This window comes from Crotalus tigris, unplaced genomic scaffold (assembly GCF_016545835.1).
Source record: "Crotalus tigris isolate CLP2741 ecotype Arizona unplaced genomic scaffold, ASM1654583v1 scf7180000019740.931981, whole genome shotgun sequence".
NCBI lineage: Eukaryota > Metazoa > Chordata > Lepidosauria > Squamata > Viperidae > Crotalus > Crotalus tigris.
Window position 1 is genome coordinate 646,577 of NW_024097690.1, and position 26,618 is coordinate 673,194.

General features: G+C 35.9%; 1 protein-coding gene across 1 annotated transcript in view; it reads left to right on the forward strand.

The window, feature by feature from the left end:
• Nucleotides 1-26,618, forward strand: part of APOB (apolipoprotein B) — a 44,457-nt gene that overhangs the window by 11,468 nt on the left and 6,371 nt on the right. The window contains exons 8-25 of the mRNA XM_039364324.1: nucleotides 1,286-1,508; nucleotides 2,676-2,903; nucleotides 4,194-4,311; nucleotides 4,408-4,554; nucleotides 5,200-5,411; nucleotides 6,540-6,780; nucleotides 7,682-7,858; nucleotides 8,578-8,769; nucleotides 10,417-10,584; nucleotides 11,786-11,997; nucleotides 12,508-12,690; nucleotides 13,823-13,944; nucleotides 14,277-14,487; nucleotides 15,565-15,740; nucleotides 16,343-16,530; nucleotides 16,979-17,118; nucleotides 17,498-17,871; nucleotides 18,776-26,281. Coding sequence (XP_039220258.1) covers nucleotides 1,286-1,508; nucleotides 2,676-2,903; nucleotides 4,194-4,311; nucleotides 4,408-4,554; nucleotides 5,200-5,411; nucleotides 6,540-6,780; nucleotides 7,682-7,858; nucleotides 8,578-8,769; nucleotides 10,417-10,584; nucleotides 11,786-11,997; nucleotides 12,508-12,690; nucleotides 13,823-13,944; nucleotides 14,277-14,487; nucleotides 15,565-15,740; nucleotides 16,343-16,530; nucleotides 16,979-17,118; nucleotides 17,498-17,871; nucleotides 18,776-26,281 — 10,818 coding nt within the window. The remainder of the gene's footprint in view (nucleotides 1-1,285; nucleotides 1,509-2,675; nucleotides 2,904-4,193; nucleotides 4,312-4,407; nucleotides 4,555-5,199; nucleotides 5,412-6,539; nucleotides 6,781-7,681; nucleotides 7,859-8,577; nucleotides 8,770-10,416; nucleotides 10,585-11,785; nucleotides 11,998-12,507; nucleotides 12,691-13,822; nucleotides 13,945-14,276; nucleotides 14,488-15,564; nucleotides 15,741-16,342; nucleotides 16,531-16,978; nucleotides 17,119-17,497; nucleotides 17,872-18,775; nucleotides 26,282-26,618) is intronic.

Here is a 26,618-nt window from a genome sequence, read left to right on the forward strand (position 1 = left end):
TTATTTATTATTATAAGGAAAAAATGGAAGCAGCCACAATTGTGGAGTGCAGTATCTCATTGACTATTATGCTTCTTTAAGAGCTGTAATAAAAATTTTAAAATAATCAGTGCAAAGATCGAATGCAAAATTTAAGAAGATTCTATAGAAAGAGAAAATGAGTAAAATACTGTTTATTTGATATTAATGATTACCCTATGCAATATAGAGAGGGACTGTGAGCACCCTGTTTTGATTTTTCCTTAAAGATTCATGCATATAAGGCAACATGGTCTTTGGTTCATCAGCAGCATCCATTAACCACTGGTGACATGAACAATGCCTTACAAATTGGATAGAGCTAATCTAAGGCAAGACTTGTGAAAAGAAATAAAGAAAGATACTGGTTAATATTTCCTATTAGACTGATTTGGAAACAGAAGCATTTCAATATGACATTATTCCTGTTGGAACAAGGCTGATCCACTTCTGGTTTGCTAACCGGCACATTTGGCTAGCTTACAAACAAAGAAAATTAATTCTTTTGACAGTCTCCAGGATGAGAGTTTGTATACTTGAATGTTGTAATATAAAACTGGCTATAATAACTAATACTGGTAATCCTTGACCTTCAACAATTCATTTAGTGACCATTCAAAGTTACAATGGCACTGAAAAAAAGTGACTTACGACTGTTGGAGTATCTCCATGGTCACATGAACAAAATTCAGATGATTGGCATCTGACTCATCTTTATGATGGTTGCAGTGTTTGGAGATCCTATGATCACTTTTTGCAGACTTCTAACCAGCAAAGTCAATGGAGAAACCAGATTTACTTAACAACCGAGTTACTAACTTAACAACTGCAGTGATTCACTTAACAACTGTGCCAAGGAAGGAAGTAAAATGGAGCAAAATTCATTTAACAAATGTCTCACTTAGCAACAGAAATCTTGGGCTCAATTGTGGTCATAAGTTGAGGACTACTTGTACTGCAATAAGTTAATAGTGATTGTACCTCATGCTGCCTAAACATTAGTGGAACAAAGTAATGTACCTAGACTTTGCTTATTCCCTGTACGCATCAGAGGCATCCATATTTCACATCATTCCAGAGGATCCTTCAACTTCTAGGAGTATCTTTAGGGGGGGGGTATGAGTGGTTACAGTTGGAAGAATCTGCAGTTCCACTTAGGAAAGCCAATTCTTGAACACAGCACAAACAACTACTTGTTATTCAATTATCCTTTGAGCTGGGTAGTGATGTGATGGTATCATTTTGAAAAGATGCTCTCTTTTTTCAGTTACTGGCCTAATAAAGAGAGAACTGTCTTTGGAGAATGTGGAGGCCAAAATTCTCAGGCATGGTGATGCTGTTCTGAAAAGTCTTCAAGAATTAAAAAAACTGTCAGTGTCTCAGCAGAACCATAAAAGAGCCAACTTGTTCTACAGATTTGTTACTGGCCTGAGAAGCTTGCATAACAGCACTCTTGGCCCAATGGTGCCAAAGTTGATGGAAACTTCCAGGTATTTTGTCATCATCTGTTGACTTATTAGAACAGAACCCTACACTGGAAATGAATAGGCCACACACCGGATGTTCAGCTGTATTGCCTTAGCCATATGACTTGGCCGTGATCAACTTGCACAATGCAGTGAGGCCAATGCTGGCAAATATAAGTCAGGGAGAATAGCGGGCAAAGGTTTTATTAGCAGAGCATAGAAGATTCAGTATTGTTAGGTGGATAATCTACTTATGTGACAGGATTTCTTACTTCTCCCTATATATTCTCATATCCAGTTTAGAGAAAGCCCATATTTAAGAGAGAAAACCATCCACTCCCACTTTCTGTATTATTATTTATTTAAATTGATTGGCTGCCCAGTTCCATTGATTCTGGAATATTGTTGATTGACAAAGTTTTGTTGGATCAGGCCACATCTTGATTCTTTCAAAACATTTTTATTTCATCAGACAACTGGATTTATTCAATATCGTTTGAATGAGCCAAAATGTATTGGCTAACACATATAATCCTGTCAACCTAAATAAAAAAATCCCCCTTTTGCATCAAAGTTAATCTATATGTTACATTTTAAACTATTTTAAAATAACATTTACAAATATTATTTCAAAGCAGTATACTGTACAGGTATCACTAGCGTTAAACTTGGGATCAATCTTATGGGTTTTCTTCTATAAGACAGATTATATCATTGTCCTCCATGTTGTTTATTTTTGTGGATTAGAGCAGGGGACTTCAACCTTGGTAATTTTAAGACTGGTGGACTTCAAATCCCAGAATTTCTCAGCCAGCAAAGCTGGCTGAGGAATTCTGGGAATTGAAGTCCACAAATCTTAAAGTTGCCAAGGTTGAGGACCCCTGGATTAGAGAGTGATGAAACTTTTAGGGACTTCTGAATTCTCTAAACGATGCAATGCTTTGGCATCAATTTATAAGGAAACTAGAAAATGAAAAACTGAAAGTTTCAGCATAACTATTGGCTGATCATCACTCTAATTGATTAATTTTTCAGAGATATTGGGAGCCGCATGTTTTGGTAGCTCATCTATACATAAAGACAGTTAAAATAAACTCTAAGGTAGAAGCAGTGAAGCCTTGGCTAATACAGCAGTATGTGAAATTGCTTTTAGACCAACCCTGTGATTTCTCTGCTTCTTTTTATTTATAGATCCATCACAATACAGGCCCTGATTCAGTGTGGAACCCCAGAATGCTTTGGAGCTATCCTTCAAATATTGAGGACTAGCAACATTGACCCTCTGGTAGCAGATGCAGTTACATTCAGCTTGGGACTGCTACTTTCTCCATGCACTAAAACAATACGGGAGATTCTAAACATGGCTGAGTATAACCCAAGCCGAGCTTCTTTCTATGCTTTGAGCCATTTGGTGAATAGGTATGTGACAACTTAGTATAATTTGGATAGGAAAAGATGTTATCTAGGAATAAAATTTAGCTAATGCAGCATTCACTAAAGTTGTCATTAGGAATGCAACCGTTAAAATAATGAATTGCTTAAATTAAGCCATCACTAACAGTTTAATTGACTGAAAAACCATCTCTGATTAATAAAAAAAATTAAGTAAGATGAGCATCATCTCACAGAGAGGAATATTGCTTGTGAGAGAATGATTAATTAGTATAAGCATATTGTATGTGATGTCTTTGAGTGTCAATCTTATTAGTTCCACATATATATTTTGCGTAACAAAAAAATTAGATCTGGGCAGTGAGGAAGACTAACATTAGCAACAGAAGAGCTTTATTTGTTTTTTTATACTTTTTAATTATTTACAATAAGTTACTTAAATATGTTTTTAAAATAAGCAATGTGAAGTTGGGATCACCTAGTATAGGCTGGTGGTTTATATTATTCCTTTTGAGGACATGAGAACTGTTACATGAGCTTTCCTTGTTATGACTTTCACATTATATATGTTATCAGCAATATGTGAAAAGCTGGCATTGTATAGAATGCCTAGGAAGTCTATAGAATGTGTGATGTTTTTAGACAAAGTATGAAATGTCTCTGTTACTTTAATATTTTAATAATTTTAATATTTACATTCCCTAGGCAGTGTATATAATAATAACCCTAACTCTTTATTGAAAAGTGGTATATAAAGGTGAAAGAAGAAATGCAAAATACAGGATGTTCTTACTGGGGAAAAAACAAGAGAAAAAGACCAATATTGACCAACAAGGAAGGCTAGAATGGCATTTTAGCTGGAGTATTTTATACTTTGTCAGTTTACCTTTTCGTATTGCATAGAATACCTAGGAAATGTGTGAAATATTAAGCATTTTATACATTGACATCCCATTTCTGGCATTCTGTAGATTTCCTAGGCATTCTACAAAATGCCTAATTTCACACATTAACGGTAATATATACATTCTCTCCACCTCCCAGCCATCCAACACACACTCTTTAAAAGATGTTAACATTGAAGGCTATGCATTGTTATCACAGGCAATATACTGTATGGCAAACATTCTAATTGTGACAATATCTCTGGTCAGTTTGTAGCAGCTGTTGATTAAAATTTGACAGAGCTACAGTAATGAGACACATGAAGTGACTTTGCAAAGAAGATGAACTCTCTACCTGCCAATTACCGATTTTACATATGAAATTATCCTGCAGTTTTGAAAGATTTTTCAAAGTTTTCTTCCTATCTTCCAGATTCTACTACCAAAAAAATATAATTACGCCAGAATTAACAGATGTTGCAAACTTCGTAACATCTTTGATCAGCAATGAATGTTCAGGAAATGAAGACCTCACCTACCTGACCCTGAAGGTATTTGTTTATAAAAGTATTATTTTTTAATATTACAGATTAATATTTCTTGGCAGGAAGAAAAATCTAACTTGTATTTTCTGTTGTGGTTCACAGGTCATTGGCAATATGGGAAACGCTTTGGAAAACATCAATCCCAATGTGAAGCAATCCCTAAAATTATGTATTCGAAGTAATGCTGCATCTCTTGACATCCAGAAAGCAGCTATTCAGGCACTGAGAAAAATGGATCTAAATGATGAGGTAAAGCAGACTATTATATAACTTAATGTGATTTTTGAAATACTCTGTTTCTGATGGGTATCAAAGAAATCTTATATTTAAAGATAAAACAAATTTCACATATACTGGTCAAATTAGTTTCAAGGTACTGTTTTAATTAAAAGTTAATTCATATGATTCTATTAATTGTATTAATATCAAAAATGGACATTTTCATTTTCCATAAGAATGTAGCTTATGATTCCTTTATTTGAGTTATAGACTTTTGAAGAATTAGATAATCGATAGCAATAGCAATTAGACATATATCGCACCATAGTACTGTACAGCACTCTCTGAGTGGTTTACAGAGTCAGCGTATTGGCCCCCAACAATCTGGGTTCTCATTTTATCGATCTGGGAAGGATGGAAAGCTGAGTCAACTATGAGTCAGTCAGGATCAAACTCCTGGCTATTGGCAGAGTTAGCCTGTAATATCACATGCCAACCCATTGTGCCACCACAGCTCTTGTGAGTCCTAAATGTGAAGCACTAAATCCTAAAGGTTTCCTACCATAGCAATTAAACCAGCATAGCATAGCAAACCAAGCATAGTAATTAAATTAATCACAGCTGCTGCCATTCTGATGCTTTAGGAAAATACTACAATTTTTCCTTTTATTTCAGGATCGTGGAATGCTAATTAGAGTCTTCCAGGAGGCCTCTTCCCCAGCTGATAAACGTTTAGCAGCTTATCTCCTGCTGATGAAAAACCCTTCCATATCTGATCTTTCCAAAATCATTAAAGTTTCTTTGAGGGACAAGAATGAACAAGTCAAAAATTTCGTAGCTTCCCACATTGCCAATATCTTAGATACTACTGATTTTTACAATGAACCGTAAGTTATTTATCTTTTAGTTGGAATTATGCTTTTAGTTGAAATTATGCTTTTAACCTTAATGAATAACTTCATAAACTTCATAAACTGTTTCAACTTCTCCACACAATACACCGTTATAGGAATGCATGCCAATACAACTAGACACAAAGATAGTCTCTTCCCCATGCCACTTTGCTAAACACCTAACTCCCACAGCACTGTCTTAGGCCTAAAGATATTTACCCATGTAGTAGGTTGTATTGCTATTATCCTTGTCATCTTCTCATATTTCTCACCTGTCATCTTTCCTGCTACCTTCTCCTGTTGGTATTATATGATTTGTTGTTTGTATCTTACAATTTATTATTTGTGACCTATCACTTTGTTGCTTGCATGTACACTGAGAGTTTATGCACTGGAGATAATTCCTTGTATGTCCAATCCCACTTGGCCAATAAAGAATTCTGTTCTGTTCTGTTCTGTAACCTTGCTAAAGTATGATTCCATAAGTGGATATTCTGTGAGGCCAAAATTAAATGGACTAACCTTAATGTCATTGTATGGGGGCTAAAGAGAGACTCTTAACAGCTGAGGCATGTATCAAAGAAAGCTAAACAAATCAAATGTGGACCTGCCCCTAAATGAAAAGATTTTCCCAAATTCTTTGTGCAATCTTGGTGCTCTTGGCATTTCTTCTTGAAAAATGATGTGGGCAGAAGGAAAGTCTGAAGTAAAGTTGCTCCCTTTGGGAAGTAGTTTATTAATCTGAACTGTGAGGCAAAATTGTCCCAATTGAAGGGAATAAGGACTTTTAGAGGGGGAAGTGCAATTTTTTATAGTGTTTTAATGTCAAATAAAATCTTTTGTTTTCTGAGGACTCTTAAAGCTCATGATTTTATTTAGAAAGTCATTTTAAAATGTTTGACCATTGTAATTCAGAATTTAGTTATAGGGTCTCCCCTTCAGATCACTTTTTCTCTCCTCCCATCTGAAGTTAATACACCAGCGATCCAGTTGGTAAAGAAATCCCTAAAATGATACAATAAATTTACATTACTGAAAATTACCTCAACATTGTTAGGATATTTTTTTAAACTCTTTTTTTTTTGCTATTTTTTTTAACAACACTGGACATTCTGTAATCAGGCTCAGGATCAAAATTCAGGAGGTGCTTAAAGGAAACCAGATGCCGACAGTCAAAGACTTCCGAAGATTTTCACAAAATTATCAACTTTTCAAGATGATGACTCTCCCGTGGTCTGAGGACTCTTTCAGACCAAAATTGGAAGGAAACCTGCTGTTCGATCCAAGCAGCTATATACCTAAGGAAGCCATGTTGAAAACAACACTAAAATTAATTGGGCTGAAACCTCTGGATATATTTGAGGTACAGCAGCTTTTAGATGCTTTTCTTCTCCTTTCTTCCTGTTTATTTTTTTCTACTTCTTACTAATATTGTTATCAAAGTATTGTGTTATTTACCATTTAATTTAAATACTGTGTTGGAATGAAAGCTTTCAAACCAAGATATAGTTTTGAAAGTCAACTCTATATAAAAATTGTATCCAGCAGGTATATAAGCTCAGTACATTTCACTTCATCAAAATATACTCATGGCTTCAGCAATCAATTGGAATAAGAACAAAACTGCTAAATCTGCAGCTATCATGACCATGCTAGTATCTTGATATCAAAGGACAAAGTCTCTGTATGCAATGATGGCCAAACACAACACCAGGGAGCCATTAATTTTATATTTGAAATTCCAAAAAAGTTGAAGTCATTCTGTTTATTTACATTGCAGCTCAATAATCAAACATCTGGAATTAAATCACTTTGAAATCAAGATGCTTAGAATTTTGGTTACCATCACTCACAAATCTAACCCTCTTCCCCAAATGCATAATTCATTTGTTTAAAACAACTTAATCTTAAACACTGGAAGTCAATGAAGATTTAATAGGTAAATAAAACAAACCAAAAGAAAGTAATCCAAAAATCTAACAAGTACACTAGTCCAAAATAGCCAATAGATTTTTGTTGCTAAAATAACTTGGCTACATTCCTTTCCTGAACAAGAAATGAACAAGAACTTCATTCTTTCCTGGACTGCATTTAATTTGGGGGTACTGAAGCTCTAAAATTTGTATTTCCCTATGGAAAGGACAATCTATCTTCCACAAGACTTTCTAAACTGATACTTTGGTCAAGAAACACCTAGAACTGAATGTTTAGACAAGTTAACCCAGGATCTCCCAGTGAAATGACTTTCATTTTCATTTGACCAGATTGGTCTGGATGGGAAAAACTTAGAGCCTACTGTTGAAGCAATGTTTGGGCCAGAAGGGTTTTTCCCTGATGCTGCTACCAAAGCTTTGTACTGGATTGATGGCAAAGTACCAGAACAATTTTCCCAAGCCCTTTTTAATTATTTTGGATATTCCAAGGATGCAACACAGGATCAGGTACGTGTTTTCTTGGTGTTTTTCTATTGTTAAAATTTACAAATAAACATTAGAATCTCTGTAGAGTATTTGGTCAAGTTTAATAGAATGCTGAAATACAGTAACTGAACTATTATTAGGCTCAAAAGCTAACACACTTACAGCAGTAATAGGTTTCTCAGAATTATCTTCAAGGAGGTAAGTTTAGGATTAGGCATGGCTTCATATCTAATTCAACTTATTTAATGCTGAGTTTTTATTTCCAAAGGAGTTTGCAGTTTGTCTGCAACACTGAAATAGCACTAATTAGGCCAGTGGACATCACTTGGAAATGTCCTGCTGTAAGGTGATTCACTGAATATCTAACCAAATGAGTCTTTGTATAATATAGATCATTTTCATATTCTAATATTCCTCATCCTATGTGTTGTCAAATCAAAAGTTCAGGCATAAAGCAGGACCCGCGTTGATGATATTTATCATGGCAGCTGAGGTTCTTTTGGCCTTTACAGCAGAGATTTGTCAGCAAATTTTACAAGGTGTATTTATTTCAAAGTATTTTTAAAATAAAACTTTGAGAAATTGTGCAGATTAATAGTTGAAGCTGGAGGCTTTTTCTACATGTAAATTAAATAACATTTGTTTAAAATGTAGTATGTAATCAAAGCTGGTTTAAATTCTTTCTTCAAATGAAATCAGAAATTCCATGGTGGGATTTTCTTTTCTTCTTGTTTTCTTAGGATATTATGAAAGGAATCATGCTTAATTTTGAGAAACTGGTTAAAGAAATCTCCAACAAGCCAACACCAGATGTCAAAGCCTACTTCAGAGTCTTCGAAGAAGAATTGGGCTACTTGAAATTCAGTGATATTAAATTGTTGGGAAATGTGATTCTGAAAAGCTTTAAAACTTTGCAGAGTATACCTCAGAAAGTAAGTATTCAGATACTAAACATTATATTCTATCTTCCTTTTTTATTTCCTATTCATTATTCAGTGAAATTAACCACTAGCCATTTAAATTTGCAACCTGTATGCCCATTTAACCACAAAAATGACACATAGAATTCAATGAGAAGTCCTTCTGAGTTGTGTACAAAGACACATAGAATTCAATGAGAAGTCCTTCTGAGTTGTGTACAAAATTACTGAAGGCCAAAAAAATAAAAGCAGCTTTTATTCTGGAATTATTTCTTTTTTTTATTTTATTTTATCTCTTATAATCAAAATTCCCAGGAAGCTGGATAAGAGAAGGGCAGTATGCAAGCCCATTAAAAATAAAAAAAATTGCTTCATGGAAACTGGATTGCTCAAGATGAACAAGTGAGATAGCTTTTGTTTTTAAGTAGTAATCATTCATTGTGTTGAAACCTGACAACCCATCTAGATGAGATGCCATCTATACTGTTCCAGTTTGTGGAATATATTTTTGAAAAAGTGAAAAACAGATCTTGGATTCTGATTTGGATACTAAACTCTGGAATGAGAAGGGATTTTATGCTTTTTGCTTTCTATTGGGAGAGGGGGGTCTATGTGAACTGAACAGGTAGTTTTTATTAGAACTTAAATGATATTTTTTCTTCCAGTGCAAACTGAAGGCAGATGGAAAGCAATCTGGACTGGAATTATAACAGGAACAAAATATTAATGTTCCTTGATCTTCCCATTGGAGCCCTAATCCAGATTAGCTCATCTCTTTCATATATTTGAGGCTGATTTTTTTAAAAGACATTCATTTTGACCAATTTCATATTCTTCCTGGCTTTCATCATAAAATCCAGACTTTAAAAGGCAGGCAAAAAGGGTGTTTCTTTTTTTTAACATACTCTGTACATTTCTTTCTTCATTGGTGTAATATATCTATCCCAACTGATGTGAAACAGCTATCGTCACGGGGGTACTTTTTGTTGTGGAATTTTTAGGGACGTAGTTATACAAAGCATTCACACTAGGAGATTGTTACTCTGCAAAGGATAATGTCCATAAAGCCTTTAGCAGTTGCAAGGTCAATTGAGCCATGCTACTGGGAGTATTAATTGACAATAACTGGAAATATTCAGGTTCCCTACTTCAATGTTACACTTCTTGTTCAATACAGAAGCTGATGCATGTTCTCCCTGTCCCCCCCCCCCCCCGTAAACAAATCCCAGCCAACATTAAGCCATAACATTTTTAAAGGAAAACCAGCAGAGGGAAGCAAACTTCCTCTAATATCACCCATTTGCTTTTATTTGGGCACATGTTACAATCCTGAGATATGTTTGAATGAGGCTTAATATAACCAGTGCTTTTTTTGTAATAAAAAAAAAGGTGCCGGAACTCACACACATCATACAACCTGCCTTGCCTACCCTACACGGTTACATCCAAAAAAGGTGCTGTTCTGGGCGTTCTATGAGAAAAAAAACCCTGAATATAACTAACTACTCCATCAATTATTTTTGTTATTTTCCAGTTAAATCACATACTTCTTAGAATGTTCCTTGAATCTTCATTCAGTTTTCAAAACATGAAGCTGGAGAAACTCCCTAGGAAGGATGCAGATGTAACACGTTTGTTTTTTCTATGTATTTGCTGCAGATTGTCCAGACCATTTCCCAGGGGACTGAGAATGATTTCATGATTCACTACATCTTCATGGACAATGAATTTGAGCTGCCCACAAGTGCAGGACTGCAGCTACAAGTAGCTTTGTCTGGAGTAGCCACCCCTGGCGCAAAGGTTGGAGTGAAAATTTCACAGAGGAATGTGAGTTTTATTTTCCACACTAATTTTGAAGTTCCTTCAATAAGATAGATAAGATAAGATAAGATAAGATAAGATAAGATAAGATAAGATAAGATAAGATAAGATAACCTTTATTGTCATTTTTTTACTGTGGGCATGGCACACATCAAAAATGAAATTTAGTTGCCCGCTCTCAAAGTGAAACACATACATGACGCACACCTAAACATACTATGAACAATATATGTATAGACCCACATTCCTACATATACGTAGCAAATAAATATTAAATACTGTCCATCTTGAATATATAACGGAAGGAGGAAGCTTGAGAGTTCACAAGGTTAATGCTGTATGGAATGAAACTATGGCTGAATCTGGATGTTCTGCTTTGGATACCACAAAGCCTCCTCCCAGAAGGTAACAAGGAAAACAGATCATGAAGAGGATGTGTAGTGTCCCAGATAGTCTTGTGGACCCTGCTCAAACAACGCTTCTGTGCTATGTCCTGGATGGGAGGGAAGGAACTGCCAATGATCTTTTCGGCCATTTTCACCACTCTCTGCACTGCTTTCCTGTCTGAAGCAGTGATGCTTCCAAACCAGACTGTGATGCTGTATGACAGGATGCTCTCGATTGTCCCCCTATAGAAAGTGGTCAAGACATCATGCAATGCAGAAAATGCAGATGCTGCAGCAAATACATAGCTACAATGTAATAGACAGTGGTGGGACTCAGCCAATTCGCACTACTTCAGCAGAACAGGTAGCTAATTCTCCACACAGAGAATCGGTTGTTCACATATCTGAATCCCACCACTGGTAATAGATGAAATTATTTTAATGTGTCATTTTGTTTTAATGCATTTACATTATTTTAAATTCTGATCTGAGATTTTTTTTAGAAAAGGCATATATAGAAATGAAGTAAATAAGTATTTCATTATATCATAAATACAGTGCTGAAGACAGCACTGACTTTGAAATGTGTTTATTCCAAGTTTAAAAGGTTTCAGTGTAAGTAAATCAGACTTTTTGAGAAACACAAATACTAATTTTTAGTACACTCACTTCGGGTTTTGAAATATATTGCCTGTAATCCTGGTGAGGATTACTCTCATTATCATTACTATCAGAATCAGAAATGAATTCTAGTTTGCAACACCATGAAAAGTACTTGGGAAAAATGAAACAAACTTTTGTATCCTATATGTATCTTCTAGATCCATGCAGATTTGATTGTTAAACCATCAATGGCAGTTGAGTTTATAACTCATTTAGGAGTGAATATCCCCGAGTTTGCTAGAAATGGTGTACAGATGAACACCAATATATACCATGAATCTGGAATTGAAGCCAATGTTGCATTGAAAGCTGGACATCTTAAATTCACCTTTCCTGCACCAAAGGCCCCAATCAAGCTTTTCAGCATCAGGTATTGTAACTGTTCTGCAAACAACTTTTTTTTTTTTGGTTGCTGATTTTTAAAAACATATTTCTCCTATTCCTGCATAAAACCTTAATGTATAGTACTGGTTTCGTACAGAAATGCTTTGCAATAATTTTTTTAGTCTTCCATTACACAAAATAGCTCCTGGATGCAATTATGATATGCCAATCTAGTCACTGTCTTTCTCTACTTTCTGAAGTGATCTGCAAATTGCTATAAAAATTGCAGTTTTCTATATTGCCAAAGAATAATTTAAACAGTCTGAATACCTTGGGCTGGGTCTATCAGTTTAGAATTTTTGTTTTCTAGTCTTCTTAGAAAGATATGCAAACCAGACTCAAAGATGATGTCGAAATGTAAATTAACTTTCCAAGGGGAAGATTAAAGATTTGTACAAAATATTTTAATTTATGATCACCTACTCTTCATTTTAATTGCTAATTGGTTGAATCAGTAGAAAGAAAAAAGGCCATCTGTTTTCTTTTCTTTTTACAGCAATGTCTTGCATTTGGTCACCCCAACTCGGAATGAAGTGATTCCTCCACTGATGGAGAATAGAGTAACACAAAACAATTGCTCTCCTTTCTTTACTGGCCTTAAATTCTGCACCATAATAGAATATTCCAATGCTAGCTCTACAGTTGCAGCACCTTACTATCCATTGACAGGAGAAACCCGGTAAGATAGACCAATGGTTTTCCTCTGAATGAATCATCAACTCCTCTTTGATATTTCAGGCCAAATACAAACACTTCACCAAAAATAAAAAGCTCATGGAACTGTACAAAACATGCATAATTCAGATAATGGTTTATTTTGCTTACTTTATTTTCTTCCTGGTATTAATGGGAAATGGTTCTTTGTGGGGTTGTCTACTTTTGTTGCACTAGTGTGTTGCTTTACTGGCTCCAAAAATTAAGCCCCTCTTCACCGTCATGAAAGCCAGGAATTTGTTTGTAATGAATTCTTCAAAATGTTGAATTATTTGTCCATCATAAATTTGTACATTTCCATGATATAACCTCAGGACAGACTACCCTGATACCAAATATTTTATATTCTATTCTGTACCTTTATATTTTATTGTACCACTCTTTACTGCAAAGATCTCAACATTGTAGGACTTTGCCTTTGATCATTCTTTATATACAGTAAGTCCCACATGCAAAACCATATGTGTGTGAAGTTGAGAATATATCATTAAAACGGCAAGTAAAATACAAGGTGGAAAAGAAGAAGGTAGTAAGGGAAATAGGAATATACCACACCTAATAATTGATAGGCCGAAGTGAAGTTAATATTGTTAAATTTTCAAAGTCATAACAGCTGTCTATTAGATGGATATTAAAATACAGCTTAGTTAAAGTGTAATTTTAAATACCTCTTAAATATCATTTATATCTGCATTTGTGTATTTTCAAATAGATTTTGCAAAGAAATTTTCAAAAAAAAAAAAGAGAATAATTTTAAGGGAGAAAGTAGCCTAAAACAGAAATAAGACAATTCTTCCATTCCTTAAAACTATGTAGGACTAAAGATATGTAGGCTTTATGAAATTCTACATAAATTATAATTGATAGTTATTACATAAGCTAAGGTAGTAGCCAACAGTATAAACAAATCTTTTAGAACGCTTTTTTTTAAGGTTATATCATTGTTAGGTACCTCTCTTTTTTAAAAAACTATCAATTATGGTTATTTACTTTTGCTATGATTTCTAAATGGTAATTCTTTTCTATCTTGGCTATTACTCCATTTAATTATTCACAATTCACAATGAGATATTATCTTTTCATGTTGATATATTTAGGTATGAAATTGAACTACAACCAACAGGAAGAGTAAAGGAATACATTGCAAGTGCTAATTATGAACTAAACAAAGAGGGGAAAGACTTGGTAGACACTATAAAATTCATTGCTCAAGCCAAAGGTAAGAAGCTGTGCAATTTGTTGTACAGTAATGGGAAAACTTTCAAAGGTTTGCCTAATAATAAATCTCTTTTCTGATTAAAAACTAGTATAAAATCACTAGTTTCCTGTCAAAAGATCTTAGAAGATCAGGTTGCAGGAAATTTTAGCAATTTTAATGAAATCAACATATATCAAGCAACTATCAGCAATGGTGTGCCTAGGGAAGGCTTTCCAAACAAAGATTTTAAGAATTTAATATTTGAACTGAGAGACATTTTGAACTGCATTGATGTTGACCATTTATTTTAATGGAGCACATTTGTAATAATCGTTTATCAATGTATGTTTCAGGTGTAAAAGAAAGTGAAGCCAAAATCGTCTTTACATTCAATCGAGGCAAAAAAATTTTTATCAGTGACTTCCAGGCCCCCGGTTTCAACATCAATTTTGGCACCAATCTTAAAATTACCGATTCCTCCAATCAAGAAAAGAAAGCAGTTGCCTTTATCTTAGACATACTCAATGAGAAGAGTCCTGAAATTACCATCACAGGAAGGCTAAGGTAATGATACCTCCCCCTTAATTCTTATAGACATACCCGGGCTGCTAGCATGCAAATAGGTCTTGATTTCTTAACTCATATTGTAAAAGTCCTGGTGACTGCTGATAGTGGTGGAAGAAGAATATCTATGGGCAATTCCACTTGGCATGCTGTCCAATCCATTTCAAGTGATTTGAAGTTGGTTATACAGTTGTTGTCTTAACCTGTGTTGACCTTAGAATAAGGAGAAAAGGCAGAAAATAGTGTGACTAGGCAGTGCTTCCTCCAATTGACTCATAATAGAATGCCAGTATCATCGATCAATGTGCTACCTCCTAAACCAGTGATGGTGAATATATGGCACGGGTGCCAGAGGCAGCACTCAGAGCCCTCCCTGTAGGCACGCCCACCACCACCAATAGCTCACACAGGTCCATTAGGCCACCGCCGGTGCCTGGAGCAATAGCCCCACCCAGCACAAAGAAGATGAAGCAGCCAGCTAGCAAGCTCGAGTAGAGGTGATAGAGCACACCCCCATGGCCTCTGTATGTGGGGGCCTATAGTGTCAGGCAGCAGCCGCCCCTGTCTTGCCTTGCCTTGCCCTGCAGCAATGGCAAACCTGCCTCACTCTGCAGAAAAAGCCTCCTGCCCACTACCCCACCCACCAGAGACCCCCTGGATCTCCCTCAATGCTGCCCAGCCCCCACAGGCATCCCCCCACAAGCAATGAGGTGGCCATGACCATCCCAGCCATGACCACCCAGTCTGCCATGACCACCGCAGCCACACCCACCCAGTGGGCCATGCCCCCCCCCGCCCCCCCAAGGCACCACAATGCTGATGCAGCCCTGGCACTTTGCAATAAGTAAGTGGGTTTTGGGTTTCAGTTTGGGCACTCGGTCTCTAAAAGGTTCACCATCACTGTCCTAAACTATGGCAGCAAAGATCTTATCACCCACATTCCACATAGAAAGGAGAAAAATCACTTTGCTCTCACTCCCAACCCTTATTTCCAATACTTTTCCTCTTCATAAATACATACAGTGTGTATAGTTATATAAAATGTCTATTTCTTTTTTTATGATTTGCTTCTACCAGTTCTGCTGTTGGGAGAGAATCATCCTTGGAAGCAGCAATCTCTATTCCCCGCCTGCAGACTCAAGCTAAAACAGATATATCCCTCCAACGGTCAAGTAATGCAGTGATATTCCAGTTTGACTCCTCAGCTACCTCATATGGCTCATCAGTTTCAGAAAGGATTGTCTTAAGATATGGTAGGAGTTTTTTTCTCAAAATGAAACATTTTCATCAACAAACAACAATAACGACAATAAAACCCAGCCTTCTGGTTCTGTGTAGCCGGACAAGATTTGTCCATTCACACCCCAGTTTTGCCCAACCCCCTTCATAGCACAAATCTTTATAGTGACATACATAGAGAGAACTAGGGCATACAGGCCTAAAGAGTACAATTTGTCATTAAATCAGAATATGTATATTACACAACTCTAGCACAGGAGTTGAGTGGTTTTGACCTTGAGGGATAAAATATCCAGTTTGGTTGCCATGTGTATAGACTTTTAGCTGGTCTGTTAAAACAGAACATTGCAGTATAACTTCATCTACACATCATACCTCCAAAATATGGAACACTTCCAAATTTGTGTGTCATGGGGTTGAGTATGTCCTTTGGTTGAAAATAGACCTTTGCATGAAAAATGTGATCTCTAGCATTGTTCCTTGTGTTCCTCTGTCTTTTCAACATATAGGTCTACCTCAGAGCAAACTGGTATGGAAACTGGTAGGATTTTTTTTTCCAATTTCATAATCTAAGTTCTCTGGGAAATAATATGGGGTCATTGGTTCTGGATTTCAGATACAGAAAAAGTGGAACTTCAGTGGAACTCAGGCACTAGTGCTGCTTTGAAGAGAATATCTGCCAATCTGCCTGGAGACCTGGAAGGTTATTCAAAGGCTCTGCAGAACAAGGCAAATGGACTTCTGGATCACAAAGTAGCTAACACTGATATGACACTCCGGCACATTGTTTCACATTTTATTGTGGTAAGTAGGGGTGTCTGTCATAATCGCCACTTGTCAAAGTTTCTGGTACAATTGGTGATTTCAGATTATTTGAATGCTCTAGCTGTAGAAGGTTCCAGTATCCCCCAAGAAAAGCCAAGGTCCAGTCAAAACCAAGCACAATTTTGACAATAAAAATATCAGGAACAGGAAGCCAGGGACCCTAGAATGTGGAAATAATGCTATGGCTTCTTCTTCTTGCAAATTGCAGTTGAATTGTTGCAGTACCTGTGACAAGAGAATCTTGTGTAGGTTCATATTTCAGAAGTGTGGAAAGAAAAGGTGGTGTGCATCAGTTTACACACAAGTGAAGAATGTAACATGAGACTATATCCTTACTGTTTTTAACATTTTGTCCCGGGTTTGAACTGTTTGAATTGCTCCTAAATGTAAGATGCTTGTATTGTGATAATTTACTATGATTTTTCAGGCAACCAATACCTGGCTGCAAAAGACATCCAAAGATATTCCATATGCCCAGAACTTACAGGACAAATTAAGTAAACTTCAACAACTTGACTTTCAAATCATAGATGTAATCGCCATTCCCGAAGAGCTTTTCTTTAAAAGGTAAAGCAAAATATCTTAGTTTGTTTTGTCTGGTGCTGGCACACCCCATTATGGTTTGGAAGCTATTGGAATTTCCAAGTTAGCCTGAATGCATCCAGAACCATGGACTTCAACTCCCCCAATTCTGCAGCCTACATAGACTTTAATAAGAATTCTGGAGGTTGAAGTCCACATACTGGGAAAGCATTGAAATTGATGAAAATAAATAAATAAATAAATAAATAGTAATATTTAACCATTCTTCAGAGCTGTTCACTTCAATTCATTTTTATAACAATGCTTTGTAACTACTGCTTTTGTCTACTGTCTATTAAAATGGACATATTTTGAAGAAGAATAGTGCATTGTTAAACTTACAGTGGATAATTCTGTGTTTCAGTGATGGCAAGATTAAATACATTTGGAATAAGGAAAGTACTTTTATTACTATCCCCATGCCATTCGGTGGACAATCATCACAAGTCATAAGCATACCCAAGATTATAAGAGCACCAGCGATGGTGGTGGAATCACTGGGATTAAATATTCCATCACAGGAGTATAAAATTCCACAATTCACCATCCCTGACGATTACACACTTCGAGTACCTTTGCTGGGCACTTTTGAGATCACTTCCAACTTGTACAACAATTACTACAATTGGTCCGGCTCCTATTCGTTAGCTAACACCACAAAAGATGCCTACGGTCTGAAAACAAGATACTTTATGAAAGCTGATTCTGTTTTGGACTTACTTTCGTATAATGTACAAGGTAAGCATCAATTGGTGTTATAAAAGCAGATTAATTAAACATGTATTATATTACCTACCTCACTATTTATTATGTAACATTGATTGAACTTTTATTTCCAGTGCCCAGCTATATGCTGCAATTGCTTACTTGTTCCTATATGTTTATGAATATATAAAAGAGATCATGCAAAAGTATTTCTACCGCAATGTATGATCACCAGGTTTAAAAATGTTGCATTTTGCAAGAAAGTAAATGCTATAGATTTAAAAGGAAGTTGCTTTCACCTGTAATTTGCTACAGCTAATATCCAGTCAGTCCCACATGCTAAAATGCCAAACAAATTATAACTGGCATCATACACTGAATTAAATTAACATTATTGTTTAGTTTTCTTTGAAACTTCTAAGCAATCCTCACATGCCTTTTAAAAAAGAATAATGCCCAAATAATCTACTATAAATATAATCTGTTATAAATCCCACTCAGCGAGCTAGTTTGGATCTAATGTTTAAGTTGCTGGACTTGGAGCAGGGAAGCCCGAGTTCTAATCCTACCTTAGAAAGGCAGCTAGGTAATGTTTAGTCAGTCATTACTTCTGAGTTGTAGAAAGAGGACAATTTGAAACCCTTCTGAAAATTTTGCCAAATAAGCTGCATCTCCTTTTCCCTATAGTCACTACAGGTCAAAGAAAAAGAAATAGTCTTATTCAAGTCAGTTCCTTGCTTACTCGGAGCAAGGTCCCTTAAATACAGCATGACTTACTTTCAAGTATACAAGCATACTTCTTGCATTTTAACTATCTGGATTACAGAATTCATGAATTATGAATGAAGAAAGCAATCATTTAAAAAAATCACAGTAGCTCAAGTTACTTAACATCTTCAAGTTACTAATGTTATTTTTTCCCCCCATTTTATTTCAGGTCAGGCAGAAGCAAGTTATGACGGAAACGGACTTACCTGTGATTATGAAAACTCACTGCGTCACAGCCTCCTCAATTCCAATTTTAAATTCAGCAAAGTCAACAGATATGGACTCAATCCCACCGTCAAATACACCATGACATTTGAGACTTCCAGCCCCGTCGGAGTTATGTTTTCCTTGTCTGCCCACCAGGATTCCACAGAGGATGACTATTCACATGTTGGTATTACCAATCTAGAAGGCCAATTGAATGTTTCTACATTATTTGCCAAAACCACATATTTACAGTCTATCACCTCTAAGAAGAAGAGTCTCGATTTGGTATGTGATTCAACTCTGAAATTTGATTCTTCCTTGTTTGGGGCTACTAACCAGATGATTCAAAAAATTACTGAAGATGCATGGACAATCAACTCTATCACAAACATACAGAATTACATTCTGACTAATAAGGTTTCCTTAAGATATCAAAACAGCCAGCTGAAACTGTCATCAGAGGCAATTGGAACCTACACAAACTTTGAAACAATCAATAAGTTTGATTTAACTCTAGACAAGCAGCAGGCTATCCTTCATTCTGAATTAAAGGCCACTTACTTTAAAAATGTATATTACGCCCTGGTATCAGGCTCTGTTAATAACCAAGGTGTTGAACTGATTGGTGACTTGTCATGGGAAAATGAAAGAAACAAAGCAGAACATAAGTCTGCTCTAAGTATTAAACAGGATGGATTGGTGAGCAGTGCAACAACAAAATTGCAGCTTCTTTTACTGATCCTTGAGAATGAGATGAATGCACGAATTGGCACTTCCGGTGCTTCTGTGAAGATTGATACCAATGGACGAGCAGGGATGCATAATGCCAGATTCAGCTTGGATGGGAAACTAGCTCTCACAGAAATAGCACTGTTGAGCACATATCAAGGAAGCATTTTGGAAGTGGACAGCAAAAATATTTTGAACTTCAGAGTAAATAATGGAGAACTCCGATTTTCAAATAGTTTGACAGGGTCACACAAAGAAATGCAGTTTGAACACACTCATGAGCTGAACATTGTAGGGTTGTCCTTGACTTATGTTTCAAATTTGGATCACACTATTAACCCAGACGTATTCCACAAACATCATGTGGACCTGCAACTACAGCCCTCTTCCCTCACAGCCAACTTGAACAATGATTTGAAATACAGCAGTGCCAATGTAAACAACAAAGCTCGCTTGCAGCTTGAGCTCTTGAAGGTAAATCTGGATGGCAATATTAAAGGCAGTTATAGTGGCAATGAGATAAAGCATACCTATATCTTTACTTATGGAGATCTGGCTGCACATATGAAGACAGACACAGCTGCAAGTATTCAGGGTGCAGCCGTTACCCATAAAGTTAACTTAAATGTTGCAGGACTCTCTTCTACAATCAATGTCAACACGAACTGTGATTCTAAATTCTTAACCCTTTCTAATGAAATACGATCTGTGGCTGCCCCATTTACAGTCACTTTTGATATGCATACTAATGGAGATGGACAATTGGGAGAACAATCCGGTCGACTGTACAGCAAATTCCTGCTAAAAGCAGAACCTCTTGCTATTGTCTTTTCCCATGATTACCAGGGATCAACCAACCACAACATCAATTCTGGGGAAAGATATAATACTGGACTGGATAGCAAAGTCACTGTTGTTTTAACTCCATCTGAACAAAGCAGTGCTTGGAAAATGAAGAGTCAGCTGAATAACCATGTACATACCCAAGACATTAATATGTTTAACAATGCTGAAAATATTGGTCTGGAGTTGACTGGACAAACTTTAGCTGATCTTTCTGCACTAGACTTTCCTATGAAGATACCATTCACAAATGATAGAAGACTTAATCTAATTGATACTCTGGACTTAAGAGAAAATATAGCTGAGCCTCAAGAGTTTGGCCTCTCTCTTTCTCTCAAATATGATAAAAATGCAGACATGCATGTCATCAATCTACCTTTCATGGAAAGACTTCCAGTATATTATGAGCAATTCAGACGTTCCATCTTAACTGCAATGAAGTCCATTCAGAAGAATCTAAAGAACCTCAATATAGATCAGTTTATGAGAAAATACAAAATAGCATTAGATAAGTTTCCCCAGCAAGTGAATGACTATATGAACTCTTTTGATCTGGAAAGTAAAGTGAATAAACTGAAAGAGAATTTGGATGCTTTCACAAAAGATTATAGCATAACAGTTGAGGACCTTCAAAACACATTGGAAAATGCTAAAGCTAATCTTCTAAAAGCTTTGACTCAGCTACAAGTATTTCTGACTGAAACTGAAAAGTATATGAAGGAGAATTATGACTTAAGACCAGCTATCATGCAACTTATCGAGAAAATTGTTGAAAAAATAAAAGTTCTAGATGACCAATATGAAATCAGTGTGACAATGATCAGCACAATTCAACAACTCCAGACTTTTATTTCTCAGTATGACCCTAGTGAGATAGGAAGCAATGCTGCTGCTTGGGTTCAAAATGTGGATACTACATACAAAATCAGAGCTCAGATACAAGAAAAACTTGATCAGCTGAAGAGTCAGATTCAGAATTTTGATGCCCAACATATTGCAGAAACTTTGAAGCAGCAGATAGAGACAATTGACACTAAAATACTTATAGAAAAGTTAAAAATACAATTTCCATTTGAAAAAATAAACCAACTCCTTGAACAAATCAAAAATATCCTTTTAAATTTTATGGAAGATTATGAAATATCTGAGAAGATCAATGCATTCAGAGTCCGCATGCATGAGCTTATTGTAAAATATAATATTGATGAGCAGGCCAAAGTTCTAATGGATAAGGTGATAGAATTATATAAACAACAGAAAATCACAGAAACAGTTCAGCAATTAACTAACACATTGAAACAAATTGACATAAAACCATTCTTCAATCAAATTTTGAAGTTTATCGATGATGCCATTAAGAAGCTCCAAACATCTGATTATAAAAAGCTAGTGGATGGTATCAATGACTTCCTTGATACCGTGATAAAGAAGCTGAAATCCTTTGATTACAACAAATTTGTAGATGAAACAAACAATAAAATTCGGCAAGCAACTCAGAAAATCAATGAAGAAATTAAAGCTTTGGAGCTACCACAAAAAATAGAAGCTGCAAAACAATACATCAAAGAGGTCTATACTGTGGTTTCTCATTATATTGAGAAATTGAAAGACAGCAGACTTGCTGCAACAGTTAACTGGCTCAATGATCTTATAAGCTCTACAGCAATCGATGAATTAAAAAGTAAGATCTGTGATTTTCTGGAAGATGCACGCAAAAGAATTTACCAAATGGACATTCCAGCAGAATGCCAAAGATTCCTTCACAAAGCAAGTCAGCTATACAGGGTCATAGTCTCCTTTCTAGTTGACAAATGGGACATTACTTCAAAGAAGATTAGTGTTTTAGCAGAGAAATACAATGTAAAAAATATGGCTGACCGTCTGAACCAGTTTGTTAAAACTGGTTTTATTGTTCCTGCAATCAAACTAGGCGTAATTAACATACCAACTTTTGAAGTCAGTCTCCAAGCTTTACAGGATGCAACATTTAAAACTCCAGATTTTATTATTCCACTAACAGACCTTCGTGTGCCTTCTTATCAGATAAATTTCAAGAAATTAAATGAAATCAGAATCCCAATTAGATTTACTACTCCTGAATTTACCATTCTAAATACTATTAAAGTTCCCTCCTATACAATTGATTTTAATGAAATAAAACTGAAGATTGTGAGGATAATAGATCAAATAATGACAAGTGACTTTCAGCTGCCAGCAACTGATACATACTTTCAAGAAATAAAAATCAAGGATCTTTATTTTTCAGACTTTTCTTTACCTGAAATTAATTTACCGCAGTTACAAATATCTGAATTATTAATTCCAAAGCTGAACTTGAATGAATTTCAATTTCCAGATATAAAGATTCCAGAATTCCAGTTACCACGTATCCCACATACTGTAACTATCCCTACATTTGGAAAGCTGTCTGGTACTTGCAGAATTACTTCTCCCTTCTTCACACTGACTACTAATGCTGGTTTTCAGAATGTAACAGCTCATCCCTACAGCCCAGAATTTGTAGCCTCTCTTTCAGCTATTGCCGTATCCAAAATTGACTATCTTGCTTTCACCCTAACTGCAAATACTCATCTTTTGGCACCTGAGTTGAAAAAGTTAATTCTAAAAGAAAACCTGAAGTTCACCCACTTGTATCTTAAAGCCGACCATGGAAGTGAAGTCGTGTTTTTGACAGCATCTGTTCAAGGAAATGCTGAAACAACAGCCAGCTTCCGGACTACACGTAATGCTATAGAACTACATAACAAACTAACAGTCAACCTGAACAAGATCATTTCCATGGACAGCAAGACCCTTTATACACATAGGCTCAACATTCCAAAGGCCCAGTTCACTAGCCAAGCTGAGTTAAGCAATGAAATAAAAACTGCATTGGAAGCTGGACATATATCGGTTACTTCCACTGGTAAAGGGGACTGGAAATGGACTGCTCGTGATTACTCTGATGAAGGAACCCATGAATCAAAAGTCAGTTTTACAATAGAGAGATCCACAGCTGCATTTATAGCAGAAAACAGGATAAATGCTAAGTACCTAAGAGTCAACCAAAGAATGGTGTATGAATACAACTTACCAAGTTCTTCAAATCTTCAGGTTGAGTCTACAATTGAGTCTCCACAACTTGGACAGAGTGTTTTAAATGTTCAAGGTACAGGGAACCTTGTACAGCTGAAAATGGAACTGTCTGGTACACACAATGCTAAGGTGATTGGACGCATCTCTGGGACAATAAATAATGATGTGTCCTTTTCAGTACAACCATTTGAAATTAAAGCATCAGCTAATAACAATATGAATTTAAAAGTTAGTTTACCATTCAAAATAGTTGGAAAAATTGAATCTCTAAATAACTACGGCTTGGTGCTCAGTCCTTCCACTCAACAAGTTAGCTGGGTAGCTGAGGGAAGATTTAACCAATATAGATACACTCATAACTTGTCTGCTGGTAATAATGAAGATAGTACTGAAGCTATTATATCCATGAATGGTGATGCTAACTTGGAATTCCTAAATATTCCTATTTCATTTCCTGAACAATTTGTTCCCTACCTTGGTATCAAGACACCTCAAGTGCAAGCATACTCTCTGTGGGAAGAAACAGGCCTGAAAGGGTTACTGAAAACTCCAAAACAATCATTTGATTTAAATGTAAAACTTCAGTACAAGAAAAACAAAGATGTACACTCATTTCCAATTCCTTTAGACAGAGTGCACAAAACTCTCAATTCTTATATAGTGAACTTCAACAAGTATTTTGAAAGAAATAGAGACCATACTTTAGCGTTTCTGACAGAATCATATAACCAAGCCAAGGTCAAGTTTGATAAATACAAAGTGGATACTTCAGTAAACCAAAGTCCGCAAATCTTCACAATTCCAAGCTATACCATTCCCCTGCTAAATATTGAAGTCTCTCCCTTTACCGCAGAGCTCCCAACCTTTGGTTATGTGCTTCCAAAAGAAATAAGGACGCCAGGCTTCACTGTTCCATTTGTTCAGTATTCAATGCCATCATATACAGTAGTTCTTCCATCACTGGAGCTATCAGTCCTTCATATTCCCCAAGGTCTGAGAACACTGAAGCTTCCCAACTATCGAGTAAGCCCACTGCCAAACCAGATCTATATTCCAACCTTTGGAAATATTACCTATGATTTCTCATTTAAATCTAGCATGATTACCCTGAATACAAATGCTGGCTTTTTTAACCAATCTGATATTATTGCTCGATTGAGTTCCTCCTCCGCTTCAGTAATTGAGGCTCTACAATATCAGCTGGCTGGAACAACAAGCATCACAAGGAAGAGAGGTCTGAAACTAGCAACTGCATTATCCCTGAAACACAAATTTGTAGAAGGAAATCACGACAGCACTATCAGTTTCACAAAGAAAAACATAGAAGCTTTAGTAGTAACCACAGCCAAGATTATGGCACCAGGCTTGAAAGTAAATTACGAGCAGGAGCTTAAAGGAAATGCCAAAACAATGCCAATAATATCTTCAAAAATAAATTTAAATTATGATGTTGATACCAATTATGTCAATGCTAAAGGAGCAGTTGTCCATCAGGCTAAGCTAGAAAGTATTATATCTTATATATCAGCTGATACATCAACCAGTGGTTTTATCAATGGTGATTTTTACGAAGGAAAACCATTTTCTGGGAAGTTGGTTCATGAAGCAAATACTTACTTAAATTCTAAAGGTATTCGATCAGCTATGAAGTTTGAAACTAGTTCAAATTCTGGGGACTTCTGGAATTTTGACGCAAAAGAAAATGTTGCCATTGAAGCATCTACCAATCGTCTTTATGCTTTATGGGACCATAGTGGAGAAAACTATCTAAATTATTTCCCATTACTTAGAACTAGAGGAAATCAAACCTGCAAAGTAACTCTGGAACTAGCTTCTGATATCATGTTAGCAGCTCTTCAGATACAAGTTGCCCAACCAAATAATTTCCTTGAGGAGACTTCTGTTAATCAAGCATTTTCACTGACTGTTAATAATGGAAATCAAAAAATTAGCTGGAAGAGTGAAAACCAAATCCTTAATTTTTTCCTTGGACATGACTTGGAGTTAGCAAATAATAATGTAGAAGCTCGAGTTGGCTTGTCGGCATCTTTGGGAGGGCACATCAATTTCCTCAGAGAGTTTATATTGCCAGTTTATGAAAGGAGTTTATGGCACATCTTAAAATTAGATCTGACCACTAGACCTGAAGAGAAGCAATTCCTAAATGCATCAACGAATATAGTATACACAAAAGATGAAGATGGGTATTTTTTCCCTATAAGTATCAGTCAACTGGCAAATAGATCTATAATCAGGTTTCCTGCAATTAAAGCAGTAGGTATTCACGCTCAATTTTTCACCATTGGTCAACATGAGTTCAATGTACTTGAAAGGGTAAATAATACATCATTTGATATCAACCTTCCTCTGCTACCAAAAATGCAATTTGATGAAATAACCAAATACAATAATCTGGGACAAAATAAAATTCCATACTTTGAGCTAACAGTTCCCAAGCATCCCAAGCTTATAACAATACCCCAATTTACTCTTCCAAAGAGAGTTTTTCTTGGCAACATAAATATTGATCTGGATGCTATAGTCAACAAGATAGCTGATTTTGATTTGCCTACAATTACAATTCCTCAACAGCAGATTGAAATACCAGTTTTCACATTTACTTTACCTGCTGGAATTTACTTCCCCAAATTTGGAGCTTTGTCTAGTTCTTTCAAGATCACTTCCCCATTGTACAGTGCTACCTGGAAAACAGATCTGAAGAACACAAAGGAAGCTTTTGAACATTCCATTGACTTTACTGCAAATTCACCACTGCAGTTTCTAGAATATGATTTAGATGGTAAGAATATTCGTGTTATATTTTATATTGTTTTATCTTTGAATTAGATATAATTGATTGGAATTTAAATAAGTGAATTGAAGGAACTTCTGCTACTTTAAACTGTAACATAGGTAAGATGAGGCAAAGTAATGTGTTTTTTTTTTTTTTTTGAGGGGGGGGGATTGGAGAGTTTGAAATCCATCTGGATTTTATACATGAGTGAAAAGAGGTTAGACCAGGGAAGTAATCCTGAATTCATGAGACTAGTTTTCCTGTGTGCAGTTGTTATAACAACTACTTTAGAACTAAAGAATTAACAGTAAAAACTGTTCTATTAATTGAAGGTAATGGTTAA